Here is a 17892-nt window from a genome sequence, read left to right on the forward strand (position 1 = left end):
AACCCTGGGCTTTTTTGGGGTTGCTGATTGGAATACTTTTATTTACTGCTGCTATTTCAGTAGGGGTTCTGGGTCTGTTTAAATTGTTTATGTGGTCTTGATTTAACTTTGGTGGGCTGTGACTCCATAACTCTTGTATTCTACAGGCCTAAAAAAACAATGCCAAGTCTTGCTGTTAGCTAAACAATAGCCAGGCCCAGTTAAACGACAGTTGTAGAACCCTCAGGATTACTTGAGGGATAAATTCAGGGAACACTTTCCTAGGCAGCCCTGTGTAATCAAGGAGCTCTAGGGCTGTCTTCCCAAAATTATGCATTCAATAACTTAAAACTTTTAGAACTGAGGAGATGGATTACTGAGTAGAGACACTGGCTATGTAAGCCAGGTGATCTGAGTTTGATCCTCAAAGCCCAGCTGATTGTGGCTGCACACATCTGTAATCCCAGCACACCTATAATAACATAGGAGATAGAGATGAAAAATTTGTTCAGAAACTGCAGCACGCACACACACACACACACACACACACACACACACACACACACACTCAATTACAGGTAAAACAATCAACCAACCAACAAAAAAGCTTTAAAACAGGGCTGGGAGATTCTGAAAATATTGGCTATTGCTATTGTTCCTGGCTGCCTACCAGACTTAATGGTAAGACCTTATTGCTGAAGACAGCACACTTTGATCATTAAGGACATGGAGAAATCAAGTTGGTACTGACCAAGAAGCTTCCTCCCTGCTGCTAGCTTTCAAAATACTGGAAGGTGCCAGGAAGCCTGCTGAAGGAAATCAACAGTCTTACTTAGCTGCTAATCTTATGAGCCAAAAAGATGACAAGCCTGGCAAAATATGTTTATGTGTGTGATAGTGGCATGAATGTTATGAGGCAAACCAACTTTTTTCTGGTTGGATTTAAGGTTCACTCCACAGGAAGAAACCCTTGCCTGTTATTGTAAATCTGTCCAATAGCCTAGTCCATAGTTGGAAAGCTCATAGATCTTAGAACTGAGCCTACTGTTATTTTGCTAAATGGATATAGTGTCAACCTGTTGTTAAATATATATCCACAGACACACAGATTAGTAGTGTGGTTCTCAGCCTCATCAGAGAAGTTTCCTTGTCCAATGGACTCACTGGGGTGGGGTGGGAGAGAGGACACAAAGGTGGAAGGGCTATGGGTGGATCTAGGAAGAGTTAAGAAGAGGAAGAGGGTAGATATGATGTGTGTATGAAATTCTCAAAGAAGTAATAAGTTGTTGGGTTGGTTGGTTTTGTTTCTTTGTCCCAATTAAAGCTTCATTGGAAGTTTCTGGGTTTCTTGGTCAGAACAAAGTAAACTTTGAGTCTGAGAGTTGAATGAAGTAAGAGGAAAGGGACCTTCCTAGGTCCCTGTTATCGCTGACAGTAATGAATCTCAAGGGAAGTGTAGCACAAGGCATCAAGAACAGAGGATCTCAGATGAGCTAAGTCTGAGCTATGCATCTTTGTGCACCTCTGAGTTTCCATGGAGACCAAGGAGAACTTCTAATGCCCCAGGCCTCTTCCCAGTCCACAGAGACAAGGGTCTACCATGATTGCTCTATCCCCAAACCTTCTGTGGGCATGATGAGCCTGGAAGATCAAGTCCAACATGTAAGAGCCAGTCACATGAGCCATCAGTTGAGTCATCAAATAGGCCCTCTCTAATATAGGAACTATAAATGGATATTTTACTTCTTAGGAAAGTGGTCCAGCAATGACGCTTGGGGGCAGGAGCACTAGCAGCTAACTAAGGAGCTTGTTAACCCAGTTCTGGTAAGTATCCAGAGAGAACTCATCTTGGGAGGACCGAGGGAGGGAGTATTGCAATGGGAGATGGGTTGCAGGAAAACATGAAGGTTTGATGATGCGTGGAATGCAGCGGGACAAGTTTGTGAGCTGCAGAACATCGGGCAGCCTTGGAGCATTCATCTTAAAGAAGTCTGGTGATTCCCTGAAGAAGCATAGTCCTTCAAGCAACACTGTAGACCCAGAAGCTTCCATGCAAAACAGCTGTTAGTCTAGTACTGCATCCGCCAGAGAGTAGGGTAATATACCTGGTGCAATTTTTGGAACGGGGAAAAGCATCCTTCAGGACGCTGCCTAGACACCTGTTATTTGTTTCCAGGAATCCACTGTTAGACTGCAGCACAACTGCTCTCTGGCTTTTTCTTAGTTCTCAAGTATCTTAATTAGTACCCAGCCCCATGAATCACAGTACGTCCAAGGTTTTTCTTATACTTCCTTTTTAAAACACCCTTTAAATTAAAACAGAAGGATAAAACTCTCACACTTCCTTTCCTCTCTCCAGTCCCTCTCAGTATCTTTCTTCTAACCTCTCACAACCCCCTTGTCAAATTGTTAGCCTCCGTCTCTTTGATTATTATTTACCATACATATATAGATATGCACACATATATATGTGTATATATATGCATAGATATATAGTATGTGGAGGGGACATGTTTTCACAAGGTCCCACCCCTAGACAAAGAACGGTAGGTAACCATGGCTGCTGGGAGAGGGAGAATTCGCATCTCCCAGGAACGAGCCCCTATTGGGTTTTCCTATGTTTTCAACCATTTGCTTTCTCTTTGTCAGCAAAATGTTCTACCCAACTTTAAACCCATATGAGATTGCCATGCCCACTTCCTTACTTTTGGATTTAGAATATTACACAAGCAATGATGTAAAAGAAACTCATAACCCTTAATTTTTGCATGTCCACTTTCTCTCCTAGTGTCTGGTACTTCTCCATAAAAACACATACTTGCCGGGCTTTGATGGTGCATGCCTTTAATCCCAGCACTCGGGAGACAGAGGCAGGAGGACCTCTGTGAGTTTGAGACAAGCTTGGTCTACCAAGCGAGTTCTAGGACAGGGTCCAAAACAATACAGAGAAACCCTGTCTCAAAAACCCACAAAAACCCACAAAAACCAAAACCAAAACCAAAACAACAAAAAAATACGTATTCCTCAAAAACGGCAGCCACATCACTACAACATATTTATAATAATGACATTTCATTTTATTAATGTATGAGAAACAAAGGGGTGAAATGTGCAGCCTGTGAGCATAGCTAAATAAGCAAATACGTAGATGGTAAATAGCAATAGGAAAAACGCAGCAGAGTCCATACATAATAGAGAGGTGGTGCTTGAAACCAGCTTCAAGCATACTAGATAAGGGCTGTGCCACAGAGCTACCCTCCAAGCCTGCACCTCCAAGTCTTCCTAGATTGGGAAATGTGAAATGGCTCAGTGATTAAGAGCGCATACTGCTCTTGCAGAGGACCCGGGTTCAATTCCCAGCACCCATGCCGGTCAGCTCCAGCTGTAGGGGTCCAACATCCCTGGTTCTGAGGGTGTCTGTACTCACACGCACACACACACACACACACACACACACACACACACACACACACACACACACACAGACCCAAAATCAAAAGAAATCGTCATAGATGCTGTCTCTGTAGGAATATAGAAGGGTCTATTTCTCTTACTCTACACTCCTAGACGTTCTATAATGAACGATTAATAGCCTATATTATTTATTATTATTATTGTGTGCCACAGACAAAGTGTGGCAGTCAGGGGACCACTTTGTGGACTTGATTCTGTCCTTCCACCTCTACATGGGTCCTAGGGATCAAATTGTGGTTGTCAGACTCACATAGCCACTGAAACGTCTTGCCAGCCTATAGGTAATATTTTTATAATTTTGACATATTTGAACAAATGTTTCTCCTAAATACACTATATTTTCTATTACATTACTCTTACATTTTTATCCTACTAAATTTGGAACATCAATGAAGAAATGAAGATAGGTGGCATTATGTAGCTGCTTGCTCACAGGACTATGTGTTGAGTATGAATTATGAAAGAAATTTCCATAGGTACTGTTTTTGTTTTCTTATGGATGAAAGGAGATTCTTAAGATGAGGTAACTGGAATTCAAACACAGTTACAGTCTTGCCTAAAATGCCTTCCTATGGTGATAAGAGTCTTTGATTCACATTTGCAAAGGGAAATCTTTGAGTGGATCTAAGAGGCCTCTTACAACATTTAAATGAACCTGAGAAAAGATATCATCCAATCTAAAAAAGTAAAAAAAATTCCTAGCAGAAAAAAGATAGGTTATATAAAAAGTTGTTTTAGTTTTTTTCTAAGGAACTCCCCCAGATTTTCTAAAATGATGTCAATGTTTATGATCTGTTCTTGACTCCGTGAGAGATCTTAACCATCAACATGAGAAGGCTAAGAGCTGAGGGCACTAAAGGAATCCTTCAGCTCCAAGTGTCATACTCATCCCTCTGTATTTTTCAGCCCCGTATTGTTCCCAGGTGCTCAGAACTCAGGTCCTGATGCTGAGCATGATCCAGGAACATTCTCAGCGGAGGTGGGAGGGGCCATGGAGAACATCACCACTGTCACTGAGTTCATTTTGCTGGGGCTGTCTGATGCCTGTGAGCTGCAGTTGTTCATTTTCCTGGGCTTCCTCTTGACCTACCTTCTCACACTGCTGGGAAACTTCCTCATCATCTTTATCACCCTAGCGGACAGGCGCCTTTACACCCCCATGTACTACTTCCTCCGAAACTTTGCTTTCCTAGAGATCTGGTTCACCTCTGTCATCTTTCCCAAGATGCTAACCAATATCATCACAGGACGCAAGACCATCTCCCTAATAGGTTGCCTCCTCCAAGCATTCCTCTATTTCTTCCTGGGCACCACGGAGTTCTTTCTATTGGCAGTCATGTCCTTTGACAGGTATGTGGCCATTTGTAACCCTTTGCGCTATGCCACCATCATGAGCAAAAGAATCTGTGTACAGCTTGTGTTTTGCTCGTGGATGACAGGGTTTGTTCTCATCATGGTTCCCGGTTCCTTAACATTTTATCAGCCCTTCTGTGGCTCCAACGTCATTAACCATTTCTTCTGTGACAGCTTTCCAGTCCTGGAACTAGTATGTGCAGATACAAGCCTCACAGAGTTCCTGGGTTTTATGATCGCCAACTTCAGCCTCCTGGGCACTCTGACAGTGACTGCCACCTGCTATGGCCACATTGTCTACACCATCCTGCGCATTCCCTCAGCCAAGGAGAGGAAGAAAGCCTTCTCAACATGCTCCTCTCACATCATTGTGGTGTCTCTCTTCTATGGCAGCTGTATCTTTATGTATGTCCGGCCTGGCAAGAGTGGACAGGGGGAGAGCCATAGCAAGGTGGTGTCATTGCTCAACACTGTAGTGACACCGACAATCAACCCCTTTATCTACACCCTGAGGAACAAGCAGGTGAAGCAGGTATTTCGGGAGCACATGAGCAAGCTCCAAAAGTGGAGACAGACATGAAGACAAAAATCACTGGTGACTGCCTGGACCTTTGCTAATGGAGCTAGCCCTGGTAGTCATTGATTTTATCCATGAGGGCAGTTTTCTGTGTTGTTCTCTAACCTACAGTGCTTATCTCACACGTATCATAGTCATCCATTCTGTCTGGTTTGGGGACGACAGGAATTCCCATATACTGGTACTATTGCATCTTGATATTTGTATCTGAATCTTATAATTTCCCCTTTCTTAAATGCTGAGAGTAAATTTCGTAGTACTTTTCAAGTTTGATAAAAGTATGCCCAAAGACTTCGAAAGTATTACATATGGAAGAATTGATATAGTGGTATAAGTAAATGTGGACTAAGTCAAGAAACATAGGAAACACTAAGTCAAGGGCTATCAAGTAGAAAGAAGCAACTGGAATGACGCTGCTACATAAAAGGACCTCGCAGGCAATGAAAGTCAACCTTCCCAGCAGGCATGGAGGGACACACATTTATCCCAGCACTCTGAAGGCAGAGGCAGGCGGATCTGTTAGCTGGAGGGCAGCCTGGTCTATAGAGTGAGTTTCAGGGCAGCCAGAGCTTCCCCGTGAGATCCTGTCTCCAAAAAAATAAATAAAATAAAAATGTCAGCATTCTAATAAGAAGTTGAATATTCAGGAATTAGTTCCAAAAGCTGGTTGAAGGATGCATACGAAAATGCCTCAGTGAAACCTATCACTTTGTATATCACCTTAAAAATTAATTTACAAAGAAACATTCAACTGTTTAATGGTCTGATTTTTCAATTGCATCAGAAATTATCAAATACTCAGAGTAAATCTAACAGAGGATGTAGGAACCCTTTTCTCAAGCACTGTAAGCCAGAGCCTGGAGAGATGGCTCAGTGGTTAAGAGTGTCTGCAGCTCGTTCAGAGCACTGGAGTTCCATTCCTGGCATGTGCTAGGAGGCTCACAACTGCCTCTAAGTCCAGCTCAGGGCAGGCTGCGGGTCTGGGCTGTGCAGGCCTAGTATTTTTTTCCCTTTTACATATCAGAGATTGTCAGATCCAGGAACCTTGGCTGCTTGATTGACAACTGGCAGACCCTCCCACCACAGGTCCCCTGAAAGAGCAGCCAAACTTGTGTCTCTAGTGCTTCTCATTCTTTTACATGTAAGAGATTTATTATTATTTTATGCGTGTGTGTGTGTGTTTGCCAGCAAGTATGTAAGTGCACCATGTGTGTCCTGTGCCCCTTGAGACCACAGAGGAACAAAAATCACAACCCACTAGTTGTGTCCTCAGTTTAAGAGTATATATATTTTTGACTTGTTTGACCATTTGTCCTTAATACTGGGAATCTGAGAAGCTGTGAGCTGCCATGTGGGTGCTGGGAACCAAACATAGGTCCTATTCAAAAGTGGTAGCAACCTTTAACCACCAAATCACCTCTTCAGGTCCCTATTGCTTTTTTAACATTTATTTTATGTCATTTAATTATTTCCTGTATTTTTGAGATTATTATTACATCATTTCCCCCTTCTCCATCCTTCCTCCAATTTCTCTCATATACCCTTCCCTGCTCTCCCTCAGAATCATGGCTCCTTTCTGCCAATTGCATTGCATGCATATACCTATGTGTAGATACACATCTATACCCCTCACCCAACTACAGCAGCTGCTTCTGCATGTGGAACCCAACAAGTTCCAAGGCCAGTCAGGGAAGGAAGTCAGCCTGGTGACAGTTTTAGCCTGAGTCTAGAGTCTTTTCATTGAAAACATAATTCCAATACAAATACTGAAGTCATGAGAGTTCTGCCTTCAAGGATGGATTAATACCTTTATTACAGGAGTCCATTCTTTTTTTCTCTTTTAAAGACGTATTTATTTATTATGTATCTAGTATTCTGCCTGCATGTATACTGAGGCCAGAAGAGTGCATCAGATCTCATTACAGATGGTTGTGAGCCACCATGTTGCTGCTGGGAACTGAACTCAGGACCTGGGAAGCGCAGCCAGTGCTCTTAACTGCTGAGCCATCTCCCAGCCCCAGGAGTCCATTTTTGCAAGAGTTTCCGATGAAGAGTCAGGTCCACCAAGTTCCTTCTCCTCTTGCTCCTGCCATGTTGTAATGCAGCAAGAAGGTGCTCACCAGATGCAGTCTTTTGTACTTGCAGAACTATGAGCTTAATAAATTTCTGTTGACTATAATATATCTAGCTTGTAGTATTTTGTTATAGTAGCACAAATCAACTAAGACACCATGGTTCATAATTTTATAGAGATTTTCAACAGTATTATCAGAGCTTCCTTTTTCTCAGATTCCCAATATGAAAGAAAAACATTCTAATAAGACAAAAGTCTATGTTCTCTGGGGCTAAGGAAACAGCTTAGTAGGTAAAGTGCTGCATTTGGAGGCCTGCATTTAGACCCTAGCATCCACAGAAAAGCTGGGCATGGCTGCTAAGATGTGAACCCAGTGGTGCGAGTTTGTTGTATGGACACAGGCAGATCCTTGCCCTGCTGTTCTTAAACCAGTGAGCACCAGGTTGACTGAAAGAAAAAAATAAAGTGGGGAATGATAGAGGAAGACACGGACCACTTCCCCACATGCACACATATATGCACACATAGGCACAAAGACATGCGTGCACACACACAGTCAAAATTAAAATATATACGGCTGTCAAAATGAGTCAAGAGGTAAAGACGATTGCCTTCTTTAACCTGAAGACTAAACACAAGGAGGAGAAAGATGACTCCTGCAAGTTTACCTCTGACCTCCACACGTGTGGTATGGTACTCACACACACACACACACACACACACACACACACACACCACATACACATCTCACATACACACACATACACGTCACATACACATCACACATACACACACACATACCATACACACCACTCACCCAATTAATACATATAATAAAAACTTAGAATAGATAAATACTACTCTGTGCCCTATGGAAAGATTTAAAAGATTAAATCTGGGCCCAATAATCACTACCAGAAAAGAAGGTTTAAATGTATTTCCTAAGTAAAACAGAATGAAATGAGAAATAATCACAGGCAACTAAAAGATTGGAAGCCAGAAAAAATATTTCTAAACAATCAATCTGTCAAAAAGATGTCAGAAAATACTTGCAATTTTAAAAACTCTTACTTTGAAGGAAAGCTAAAATATAGGAAAATTGTGAACTGTAACTCAATGAGCACTTATAAAAAATCATAGCATTAAATGTTTACATTAGAAAAGGGAGAAAGGTATAAATTAAGTACCTAAGTTTTCACCTTCATAAACTAGAAAAGGATGAGTAAATCAAGCTCAAAGTGATCAGAAGAAAGGGCATGATAAAGATAAAAACAGAAACTGATAAATAGGAAATATAAAAACCTGAAAAAATTTCAATTAGTTTTTAAGTAGCTAAAAATTTCAGGAAAAAAAATTGACTATCTAAAGTAATCACGAAAAAAGAAAAGAAAACAAATCCCTGAGGTGTATTTTATGGTACAAGAAGGTTCCTTCTAAAATATGGAAGCAACTGGTTGCTCTACTCGACAATGATGCCTATGAATCACAATATATATATATAATATATTACATATAATGTTATATATATTATATATAGCCAGCAGTAGTGGCGTGCGCACCTTGGCAGTAACCAACACTTCTATACTTGGACTACTTTTCCTGCTCTCAGCATTCCTTGGTTGACTCTAGCTTTTTGTCTAGGGTTGAGGTCCCATGAGATTCTCACTTTCCGTGTTGGCAAGTTTTTGGTGTCATCCTTTTTCAGGTCTTTTTTTAGGCCGTCATATTGGTGAGACTTTATGGAAATAGCTTCTCTGTCATTTCCAGGAGACAAAAATCTCATAGCAAACTTCCTGTTCCTCTGGCTCTTAGAACCTTTATGCCCCCTCTTCCGTGACGATCGGGCCCCAGGTGCAGGAGTTGTGTTGTAGGTATATCAGTTGGGGCTGGACACCACACAGCCACTTACTATCTGCACTTTAATAGGGTTTGGTTTTCTGTAATGGTCTACAACTTGGCAATGGCTGCCAAGACAGTTTTTTTCTTTTTAATGAGTGATGAGATCTATGCTTATTATATCTCTGTGTATATTAAGTTAGGGATCATCCTGGTTTAGTAAAGTGGTAGTCGTAGGTTCTCCTCAAAGATCCATAACTTCACTAGCCCTGGGTAGTTGACCAGGTTTCTGGTACTAGACATGATGTTGCTCTTGCTGCTCAATAAATACTGAGGATTGTTGTTTTTGTTTTTATTGTTTCGTTCTTTAAGCTACAGCTGACTATCCTATTTAGCAACTGCAGCTCCACAGCTACCAGCAGAGGCTAGGCAGCAAGAGTGAAAGCCCCAGGGAATTCTGCTTTCTCAGGCACCAACTCGTTCAAAGCTACTAAGGAAACTTACTTAAATTTCTGTCCCACTAAAGAACTCAAGATTCAAAGTTGGGGTAGAACCCTGCTTTCCAGAGAGGCGGAGTAGGACCCTGCTTTCCAGAGAGGCGGAATATCAAACAGCTCATGTGGGTCACCTAGCTCACCTCTTCTGATCTCCCAAGAAGTTCTCAAGCCCCGCCCCCTTCTGTAAACCTTTCTCCACCTGGCTCCTCCCTACAACTTCCTGTCAGCTAGGTGCTGACCCAGACTCCTGACCGCAGGTGAAGTTTACTTAATCAAACACATCTTTGCATCATGAAACAAATGTTCCAGATCATAAGCAAAAGTAACACACCTTAAGATAATATTCTACAGCAGAGGATGGTCTTTTGTCTGGGAGAATACAAAAGAAAAAATGGAGAGAGAAATAGATCATATTGGGCTGGCTTCTGTTTACCTGGCCCTAAGAGTTAGACTCTCTCTTTAGTGAGGCACCATCACAATATTAAGCTATTTTAGAGAAAGATCGGTGGGTCTTGGAGGAAATGTATATTCAACCACTACATTGAATATTTTGGAAACGTCTATTAAATCTGTTGGTACAGGTTAACTTCATCAATTTGATGCAAATAGAAGAAAGCAATTGGTCAGGCAGTTTGGGGCAGGGACCTTGAAAATTAACGGCTATGTTTGTCTTGTCTTTTATAGTCAATTATGTCTAGGAAATATCCCTGGTTCTGCTTTAAATTCTCTCCTGGTTTGAGGCTTAGGATGCCCAAAATGTTTAAGGGCACTTGTTCAGAGTCTGATTTCTTGGTCTTGTTTTTCCTTTCCTTTTACATAGAAATGTAAAGAGCACAGCTGCCTAGAAGCTATGTGTGATAAAATACTTCATTGACTCTGGGACATGTTTCTGAAACTCCAGCCACAAGGATTGAGAGCAGCATAGATACCTTGTGTCGGGGGCAACTGGACTGATTGGCCACCCTACCCTTATTGCCTCATGGGGCAGAGACAGGAGAATTCTGGGATGCTGAAGGCCAGCTTCTAAACAGGGCTGATGGTAAGGACCAACACCCAGGCTTGTCCTCTGACCTCTGCATGTCTGCTTCTGCTAACATCCACACACTAATGCACACACACACACACACACACACACACACACACACACACAACTAATAACAGCACGGATAACAGTAAAGTCTTTAAAACAGTGCTGGAAAATAAGACATTCATTCTTTTTAAAAACTGATCTTAAACTCTTTAATTCATACCATCCATAAATCAAAACGCATCAGAGATTTAAAGGTACATTCAAAGTTGGCAAATCTTCCAGGACAAAATGGATAAAACCAAACATTTCTTAGAAATTATACCAAAGGCATGGTTCGGTTGATTTCCCTGGCAGCCTTTTTTTTTTTCTGAGGGGACACAGAGGAGAGTGAATCTGGGGGAAGGGAGAGGTGAGGGGAAGCTTTGGGGAGGGGAGGGGGGAGAAACTGCAGTTGCTTGCGATGTAATGTGTGAGAAGAATAAAAATAAAAGAAGAAAAAAGAACAAATTGGATTCTAAAAGAAAAAGCCGCATTTAAAGAACTTTGAAATATTACATCGAGAATATGAAAATATAAGTCATAAATTAAGGGGAAATATCTGAATCTCATACATCCAGTAAAGAGCTTGTATCTAGAAAATACACAAAAACATTCACACTTGCAATTCCAGCACTTGGGAGATTGAGGAAGGAGAATTTCTGGGAGTCCTAGACAGCCTGGGCTGCATTGTGGGACCCTGTCAAAAATACACACACACACACACACACACACACACACACACACACACACACACACCATGTGTCTGCCCTGAAGGAGAGTGGCAGGGGAAGGCTTTAACCCAGATTGTAACTTAAATACACAAATTATAAGCAATGCAGAAGAATAAATAACGCACACATAGTTGGAAACAATGAGGTCCAGTCTATTCTAAAGAAACCCAGAGGCTGGCTGGTGATGGGGGTGGCTTACGGGAAGGCGGGAATCAAGGAGCATGGGCGTTCTAACACTAGTATCTCTCTATCGCTTGTCTTCCACTCGGGTCCAGAATACCAGGAATAAAATAGTTGTTCTCCAGGTAGAATCCCTTTAGGAAACCTGACTAACAAGAGAAATGGCCTGACTCTCCGGAAAGCAGATAACCCTGAAACAAAACACAGCCTCCGGATGGTCTCTAGAAAAGTTCAGAGTTGGCTCCATCTGTCTGGGTGGCCTCCTGGTATTTAGCTGTTTGCTTTTACACTGAATGGAGCTAACAAGGATGAACAAACAGGACACTGACAAGAGGATGGAGTATAATTTGAAAACTGAACTATGGAAGCCACTGAAACTTCCAACTTGTCCTGGACCACTCACTAAGAAGGAACTGGCGTGTCATGACAACACCTGAGCCGCCCTGTGGGGAGAGGTGATAAATGTTGCTTAAAACAGATAAATGAAGAAACAGTAACATAGATACATTCTTTAAGTATAGTATATGTAGGGGGCTAGAAAGATGGTTTCTCAGTTAAGAACATTGGCCACTCTTGCAGAAGACCCAGGCTCACTTTCCAGAACCCACATGACAGCCCACAACTATCTGACACATTCTTCCGGCCTCTATGGGCACCAGGCACCCAAGTGATGCACATACATACATGCAGGTGAAACACTCATAAAATAAAATTTTTTCTACAAAGAACAGTAGATATAACTTGGCATGGTGACACATTCTAGCACAAGGAAGACAGGCAAGAGGATTGCTAGATGCCCCTCAGCTGAAGAGTGGATAGAGAAGATGTGGTAGGTTTATACAATGGAGTATTATTCAGCGGAAAAAAAACAATGGAATCTTGAAATTTGCAGGCAAACGGACAGCACTAGAAGAAACCATCCCTAGAGCGGTAACCCAGTCACAAAGAGACAAACATGGCATGTACTAACTCTTATATGGACTTTATACATGGATCAAGGGAGTACCAGCATACAATCCCACTGCCTGAGAGTCTGGGAAACAGGTAGGACCCTAAGAGAGATATGCATGGAACCCCAGAGAGGGGGAATGAGCCAAGATCTCCTGAGCAGATTGGGAGCATGGTGGGGGAGGGGAGAGGAAGGTGTGGGCAAGAGGGGAGAAGAGGAGGACATGGGGGAGCAGGAAGGTTGAGTCAGGGGAAGAATAGAGGAGAGTAGCATAAGAGATACCATAATAGATGGAGTCATTATAGGTTTGAGGAGAGATCTGGCACTAGTGGGATTTCCAGAGATATACAAGGATGACACCAACAGGTAAACTAAGCAATAGTGGAGAGAGTACCTTAAATGCCTCTGCCTGATAATGAGTCTGATGACTTCCTTATATGCCATCCTAGAACCTTCATCCAGTGACAGATGGAAGCAGAGGCAGACACCCACAGCTAAACACTGAACGGAACTCCTGGAACCCAGTGACAGAGAGGTAGGATTGATGAGCAAAGGGGTCAAGACTGGGGTGGTTTAACCCACAGAAACAGCTGAACTGAACAAGGGGGAGCTCTTGGACTCCAGACTGATGGCTGGGAGGCCAGCATGGGACTGATCCAGGCCCCCTGAATGTGGGTGTCAGTGAGGAGGCCTGGGCAATCTATGGGACCTTGGGCAGGAGATTGGTATTGGCATACAAATGGACTTTGGGTGCCCATCCCACAATGAGAGATGCTTTCTCAGCGTGGACTCTTTGGAGGAGGGTCTAGGCCCTGCCCTGAATGAAATGATAGACTCTGGACACCCCCATGGAGGGCCTCACCCTCCCTGGGGAATGGAGTGGGGATTGGATGCGAGACTGGTGTGCCTGGGAGGAGGCGGGGAGGAGGGGAGGGAGAAGGATCTGGTATTGACATATGAAGCAAGCTTATTTCTAATTAAAATAAAAAATCTTTAATTAAAAAAAGAAGCCAACCTGGAATATACAGCAATTTCAAGGTCAGCTACCTGAAACTCTGTTTCAAACAAATAAGGGCTGAGAATGTAGCTCAGGGTTAGTATATGCCATGCTCAATATTTTACCCTGAAGGAAAAGAATAATCAATATTATAAATCCAACAGATAGGTATGAAAACATACACACTAAATGTTGTTGGGGAAGTCCTGTATATATGTTAATAAATTACTGCTGGCCAATAGGAATCTAGATAGGTGGGGCTAGGAGTCCAGGAGGATTCTGGGAAGGAGAAACACAAGAGAGTCGACATGTAATGCCATCGGGTAGGAAGCCCGGAACTATTCTCCGGTAAGAGAAATACTTAGATTAACAATTATGAGGTAATTACTTAAGTCAGAGCTAGCCAGTAAGAATCAAGCAAGGCCAACAGCTTCATAATTAATACAGCGTCTTGTGTGTTTATTTGGGGACTACAAAGCGGCAGAGCCCAGGCGACTGGCGGGTGATAAACCAAAGCGGCTAGCAAAGAAAAAGCTTCTCTTAACAAAATGTAAAATAAACTAACTTGCATGGGGCATGGAACATTTATTAGGTGAAAGAATAATGACACTTAGAGAGAAAAGGTTACCAGCTGGGGGACTTTTGGCTGTACCATCAATAAGTTTCCCACTAAATCACATAGATTATGAACCAAGACATTGGCCCTCAGAGCAGTTGAACATTTCCACATGTTTATAGAGAAAAGACCACTGGATTAAATTATGTTTGCATGGCAAAGTTCATGCCAGTCTGATATGTATACTTGTACTCTGTGAATTTAATGTAAATACTTAAATGATACTATCTGATGCCAAGTAAGCACTAATCTTAATTTGCAAACTCATGTGTGCACAAAATTTAATTTTCTAGGCATTTAAAAATCCAGCTTAATTTCCCTAGACGCCCTATTAACCTGATAGTAGAAATTAAATTGCAATCAATTTCAAGTTCTCTCCCAGGACACTTTCCATCAGAAGTGTGTTGACATCAGTGTTACGTTGATGTTGGGGGGGGGATGAGAGAGGGCAAAGAGGGCCCCAGGATCCCTGAACCTCCTCTTGCAGCCTTCCAGCCTGCCCTCAGTCATCAGTTCACAGAGGGAGCTCTCAGCCCTGTGTCCCAGCAGTGAAGTCCCCCCTCCCCGGTGCTGTCACACCCCTCTGGGGCATTCTGCTTTATTCCTGTACTTCCCTGAGCTTCACAGTTTCACTGGCCTAGAAATTCAGTACTGCCTTCCTTCTCCACTGATGCCACTGGCTCCAAGTCTTCCGGACAGCACACCAAGGGTGTTCCATGTTCTCAGCCCCAGAGTGCTGTGTGGGATTCTGTCATCCCTCCCTTCTGAGTCAACCTGGATGTGAGAACCTGCAGAGTAAATGCCCCTCTCCTGGGCTTCACCGGCTCTGAGATAGCCTCTGTCAGTTTTCCTTTCAATGCAACATCTGGTGAATAAATAAACCTCGCCTTAGCTAACCACCACCACCACATTTGAACTGTACTCCCTAGACTAAGTGGGTCTAACAGACATTTGTAGACCATTCCACCCATCCAGTGCTGAATGTGCATTCTTCTCCATAGATTTGGATACAGAATAAATGACAAGGATAGACTATAGAGGGGCTGGAGACATGGTTCCACAGGTAAGGCACTGGCTCTTCTAAAAGAACTGGGTTAAATTTCCAGCACCCACATGGAGGCTCACAAGTGTTTTTAAGTCCAGTCCCAGAGGATCCATCACCCTCTTCTGGCCTTCACAGGCTCCAGACACACATGTGCTGTACAGACAGACATACATTCAGACTTACATATGTATACACATGAATAACAAAAAAGGACCAGAGCAACAAGTGAGATAGAGACTTTAAAAACACAAAAGATGGGGCTGGAGAGATGGTTCAGTGGATAAGAGTATTGACTGTTATTCCAGAAGACCTGGTTCAAGTTCCAGCACCCACATGGTGGCTCACAGTCATCTGTAACTCCAGGTCCAATGACCTCTTCTGGCTTTCTTTGACACTTGTCACAGATAAGGTGCACTCACATACACGCAGGCAAAACACCCATGCACATAAAAAGTAAAATAACACACCAACAAGATTAATGAATTAGTCCTTTGAACAGAGAAAATTGCTAATACTTTAGCTAGATTAATGAAGAAAAAAGATAAAATAACAGACAAAAAAGAAATACAACTAATATGACAAACACAAAGGTCCACTAGGGATTTCTTTTCTTTTCCCTTTTTAATTTTTATTTATTTAGTGGTGGGGCAGATAAGGGTACGCCTTTGAGAACGTGTGGAGGCCAGAGGACACTTTGTTTTTTTTTTTTTTTTTGTTTTTTGTTTTCTTTCAGAGGACACTTTGAAGGAACCTTTCTCTTTCAGACTCTGGCCATCAATCTAGACAGCACACCCTTTATTCACTCGGCTGGCTTCCAGGCCCATTTCTCTGAAGAAGTACATGTCAATAATTTGGAAAATTTAGAAGAGATGGAAAAAGTTACTGTAACCATGCAGCCTACAACAGCCATATCAGGAAGAAAGAGAAATCCTAAATGAACTGATAAGGAGTATTGGGACATTCAGTAATAAAAGTCTGTCGTCAAAGAAATGCCAAGGCCTCTGCTACCCACGTGATCTACAGAGTCCATGCACTGTGCCTCACAGTACCAATGAGAATGACAGTCTCCACAGAGACAGAATAAATATAGAATTCATATGGAGCTATTGCCATCAGGTTAGGTTGTCTAGGGCTACAGAAACAGCTTTTCATCTGTCAACCTAAAAATAAAAAGGCAAGAAAAGCAAGGTCTTAACACTCAGTCAAGTGTTATTGAAAGCAAACACACACACACATACACACCACACAAATAGACACACACCATACACATAGACACATCACACAAGCCCATACCACACATATACACAAATGCTACACAAGCATACACCACACATGCATGGGAATACAACACACATGCATGTGGATACCACACACACACACTCCATACACACACACAGGCACACAGACATACCACACGTGAACACACACACACACACACACACACACACACACACACACACTCACACACACACAGTATTTGAAAGTTCCAGGAACAGTTCCAAAAACCTAGCATGTCTTTGGCTTCAAGTATGACAAGAATCAAGAAGTTAGCCACGTCAACTCCTAGCAAGGATATGGTGGTTACAACATTCATAACTCCAGTTCCAGGGGATTCAGCACCATCTTCTGCCTACTTAGACACCAGGCACACACCTGAGACATCTACAGACATCTAGGTAAAACACTCATACATATAAAATAAAAAAATAAAAAAATTAAAAAATTTTCAAAATTGAGAAGAGATAGCCAACTAAGGCTGTGAATAAAGGAGCCTATAATATACCAGCGTGTGCTGTGGACTATTATTATTATTTATTCTTTTGGGTTTTTTTATTTTGGTTTTACAGACAGGGCTTCTCTGTATTGCTTTGGAGGGTATCGGTCCAGCCCAGCCTCGAACTCACAGAGATCCACCTGCCTCTGCCTCCCGAGTGCTGGGATTAAAGGCGTGCGCCACCACCGCCCAGGGATTCTTTTGGTCTTTTGAGACAGGGTTTCTCTGTGACTTTGGAGGCTGTCCTGGAACTTGCTCTTGTACACCAGGCTGGTCTGGAACTCACAGAGAGTAGAATATTATTTTAAGGTGTGTTACATTTGTTTATTTTATTATTATTATTATTATTATTATTTTGGTTTTTCAAGATAGGGTTTCTTTGTATTGTTTTAGAGGCTGTCCTGGAACTTGCTCTGTAGACCAGGCTGGTCTCGAACTCACAGAGATCTGCCTACCTCTGCCTCTCCAGTACTGGGATTAAAGGCATGTGCCACCAGCTCCTGGCATTACATTTGTTTATGCTGTGGAGCATTTGTTTAATGGTGTAAAGATGTGTTGCTTGTGTTTATGTTGTATTTGCTTAACTCCGTGAAGCTGTGATTCTTTGCATGTCTAAAACACCTCATGGTTCTAGTAAAGAACCGAATAGCCAGTAGTGAGGCAGGAGCAAGGATAGGCGGGGCTGGCAGGAGAGAAAATAAATAGGAGGAGAAATCTGGGACCAGGAGGAGGAGGAGAGAG

At 42.4% G+C, this 17892-nt stretch overlaps 1 protein-coding gene across 1 annotated transcript; it reads left to right on the forward strand.

Moving 5' to 3' along the window:
• The first annotated feature begins 4444 nt into the window (after positions 1-4444).
• On the forward strand, positions 4445-5386 carry LOC121137837 (olfactory receptor 49-like). The gene has a single exon (XM_040740618.1). The coding sequence runs from the start codon at positions 4445-4447 to the stop codon at positions 5384-5386; it is 942 nt and encodes a 313-aa protein (XP_040596552.1).
• The last annotated feature ends 12506 nt before the right edge of the window (positions 5387-17892 follow it).

The sequence above is a fragment of the Mesocricetus auratus genome, unplaced genomic scaffold (genome assembly GCF_017639785.1).
Source record: "Mesocricetus auratus isolate SY011 unplaced genomic scaffold, BCM_Maur_2.0 Super-Scaffold_100707, whole genome shotgun sequence".
NCBI lineage: Eukaryota > Metazoa > Chordata > Mammalia > Rodentia > Cricetidae > Mesocricetus > Mesocricetus auratus.

What these genes read in the sequence shown, in the direction of transcription:
- LOC121137837 (XM_040740618.1), top strand. Translation starts at nt 4,445, where the DNA reads ATGGAGAACATCACCACTGTCACTGAGTTCATTTTGCTGGGGCTGTCT.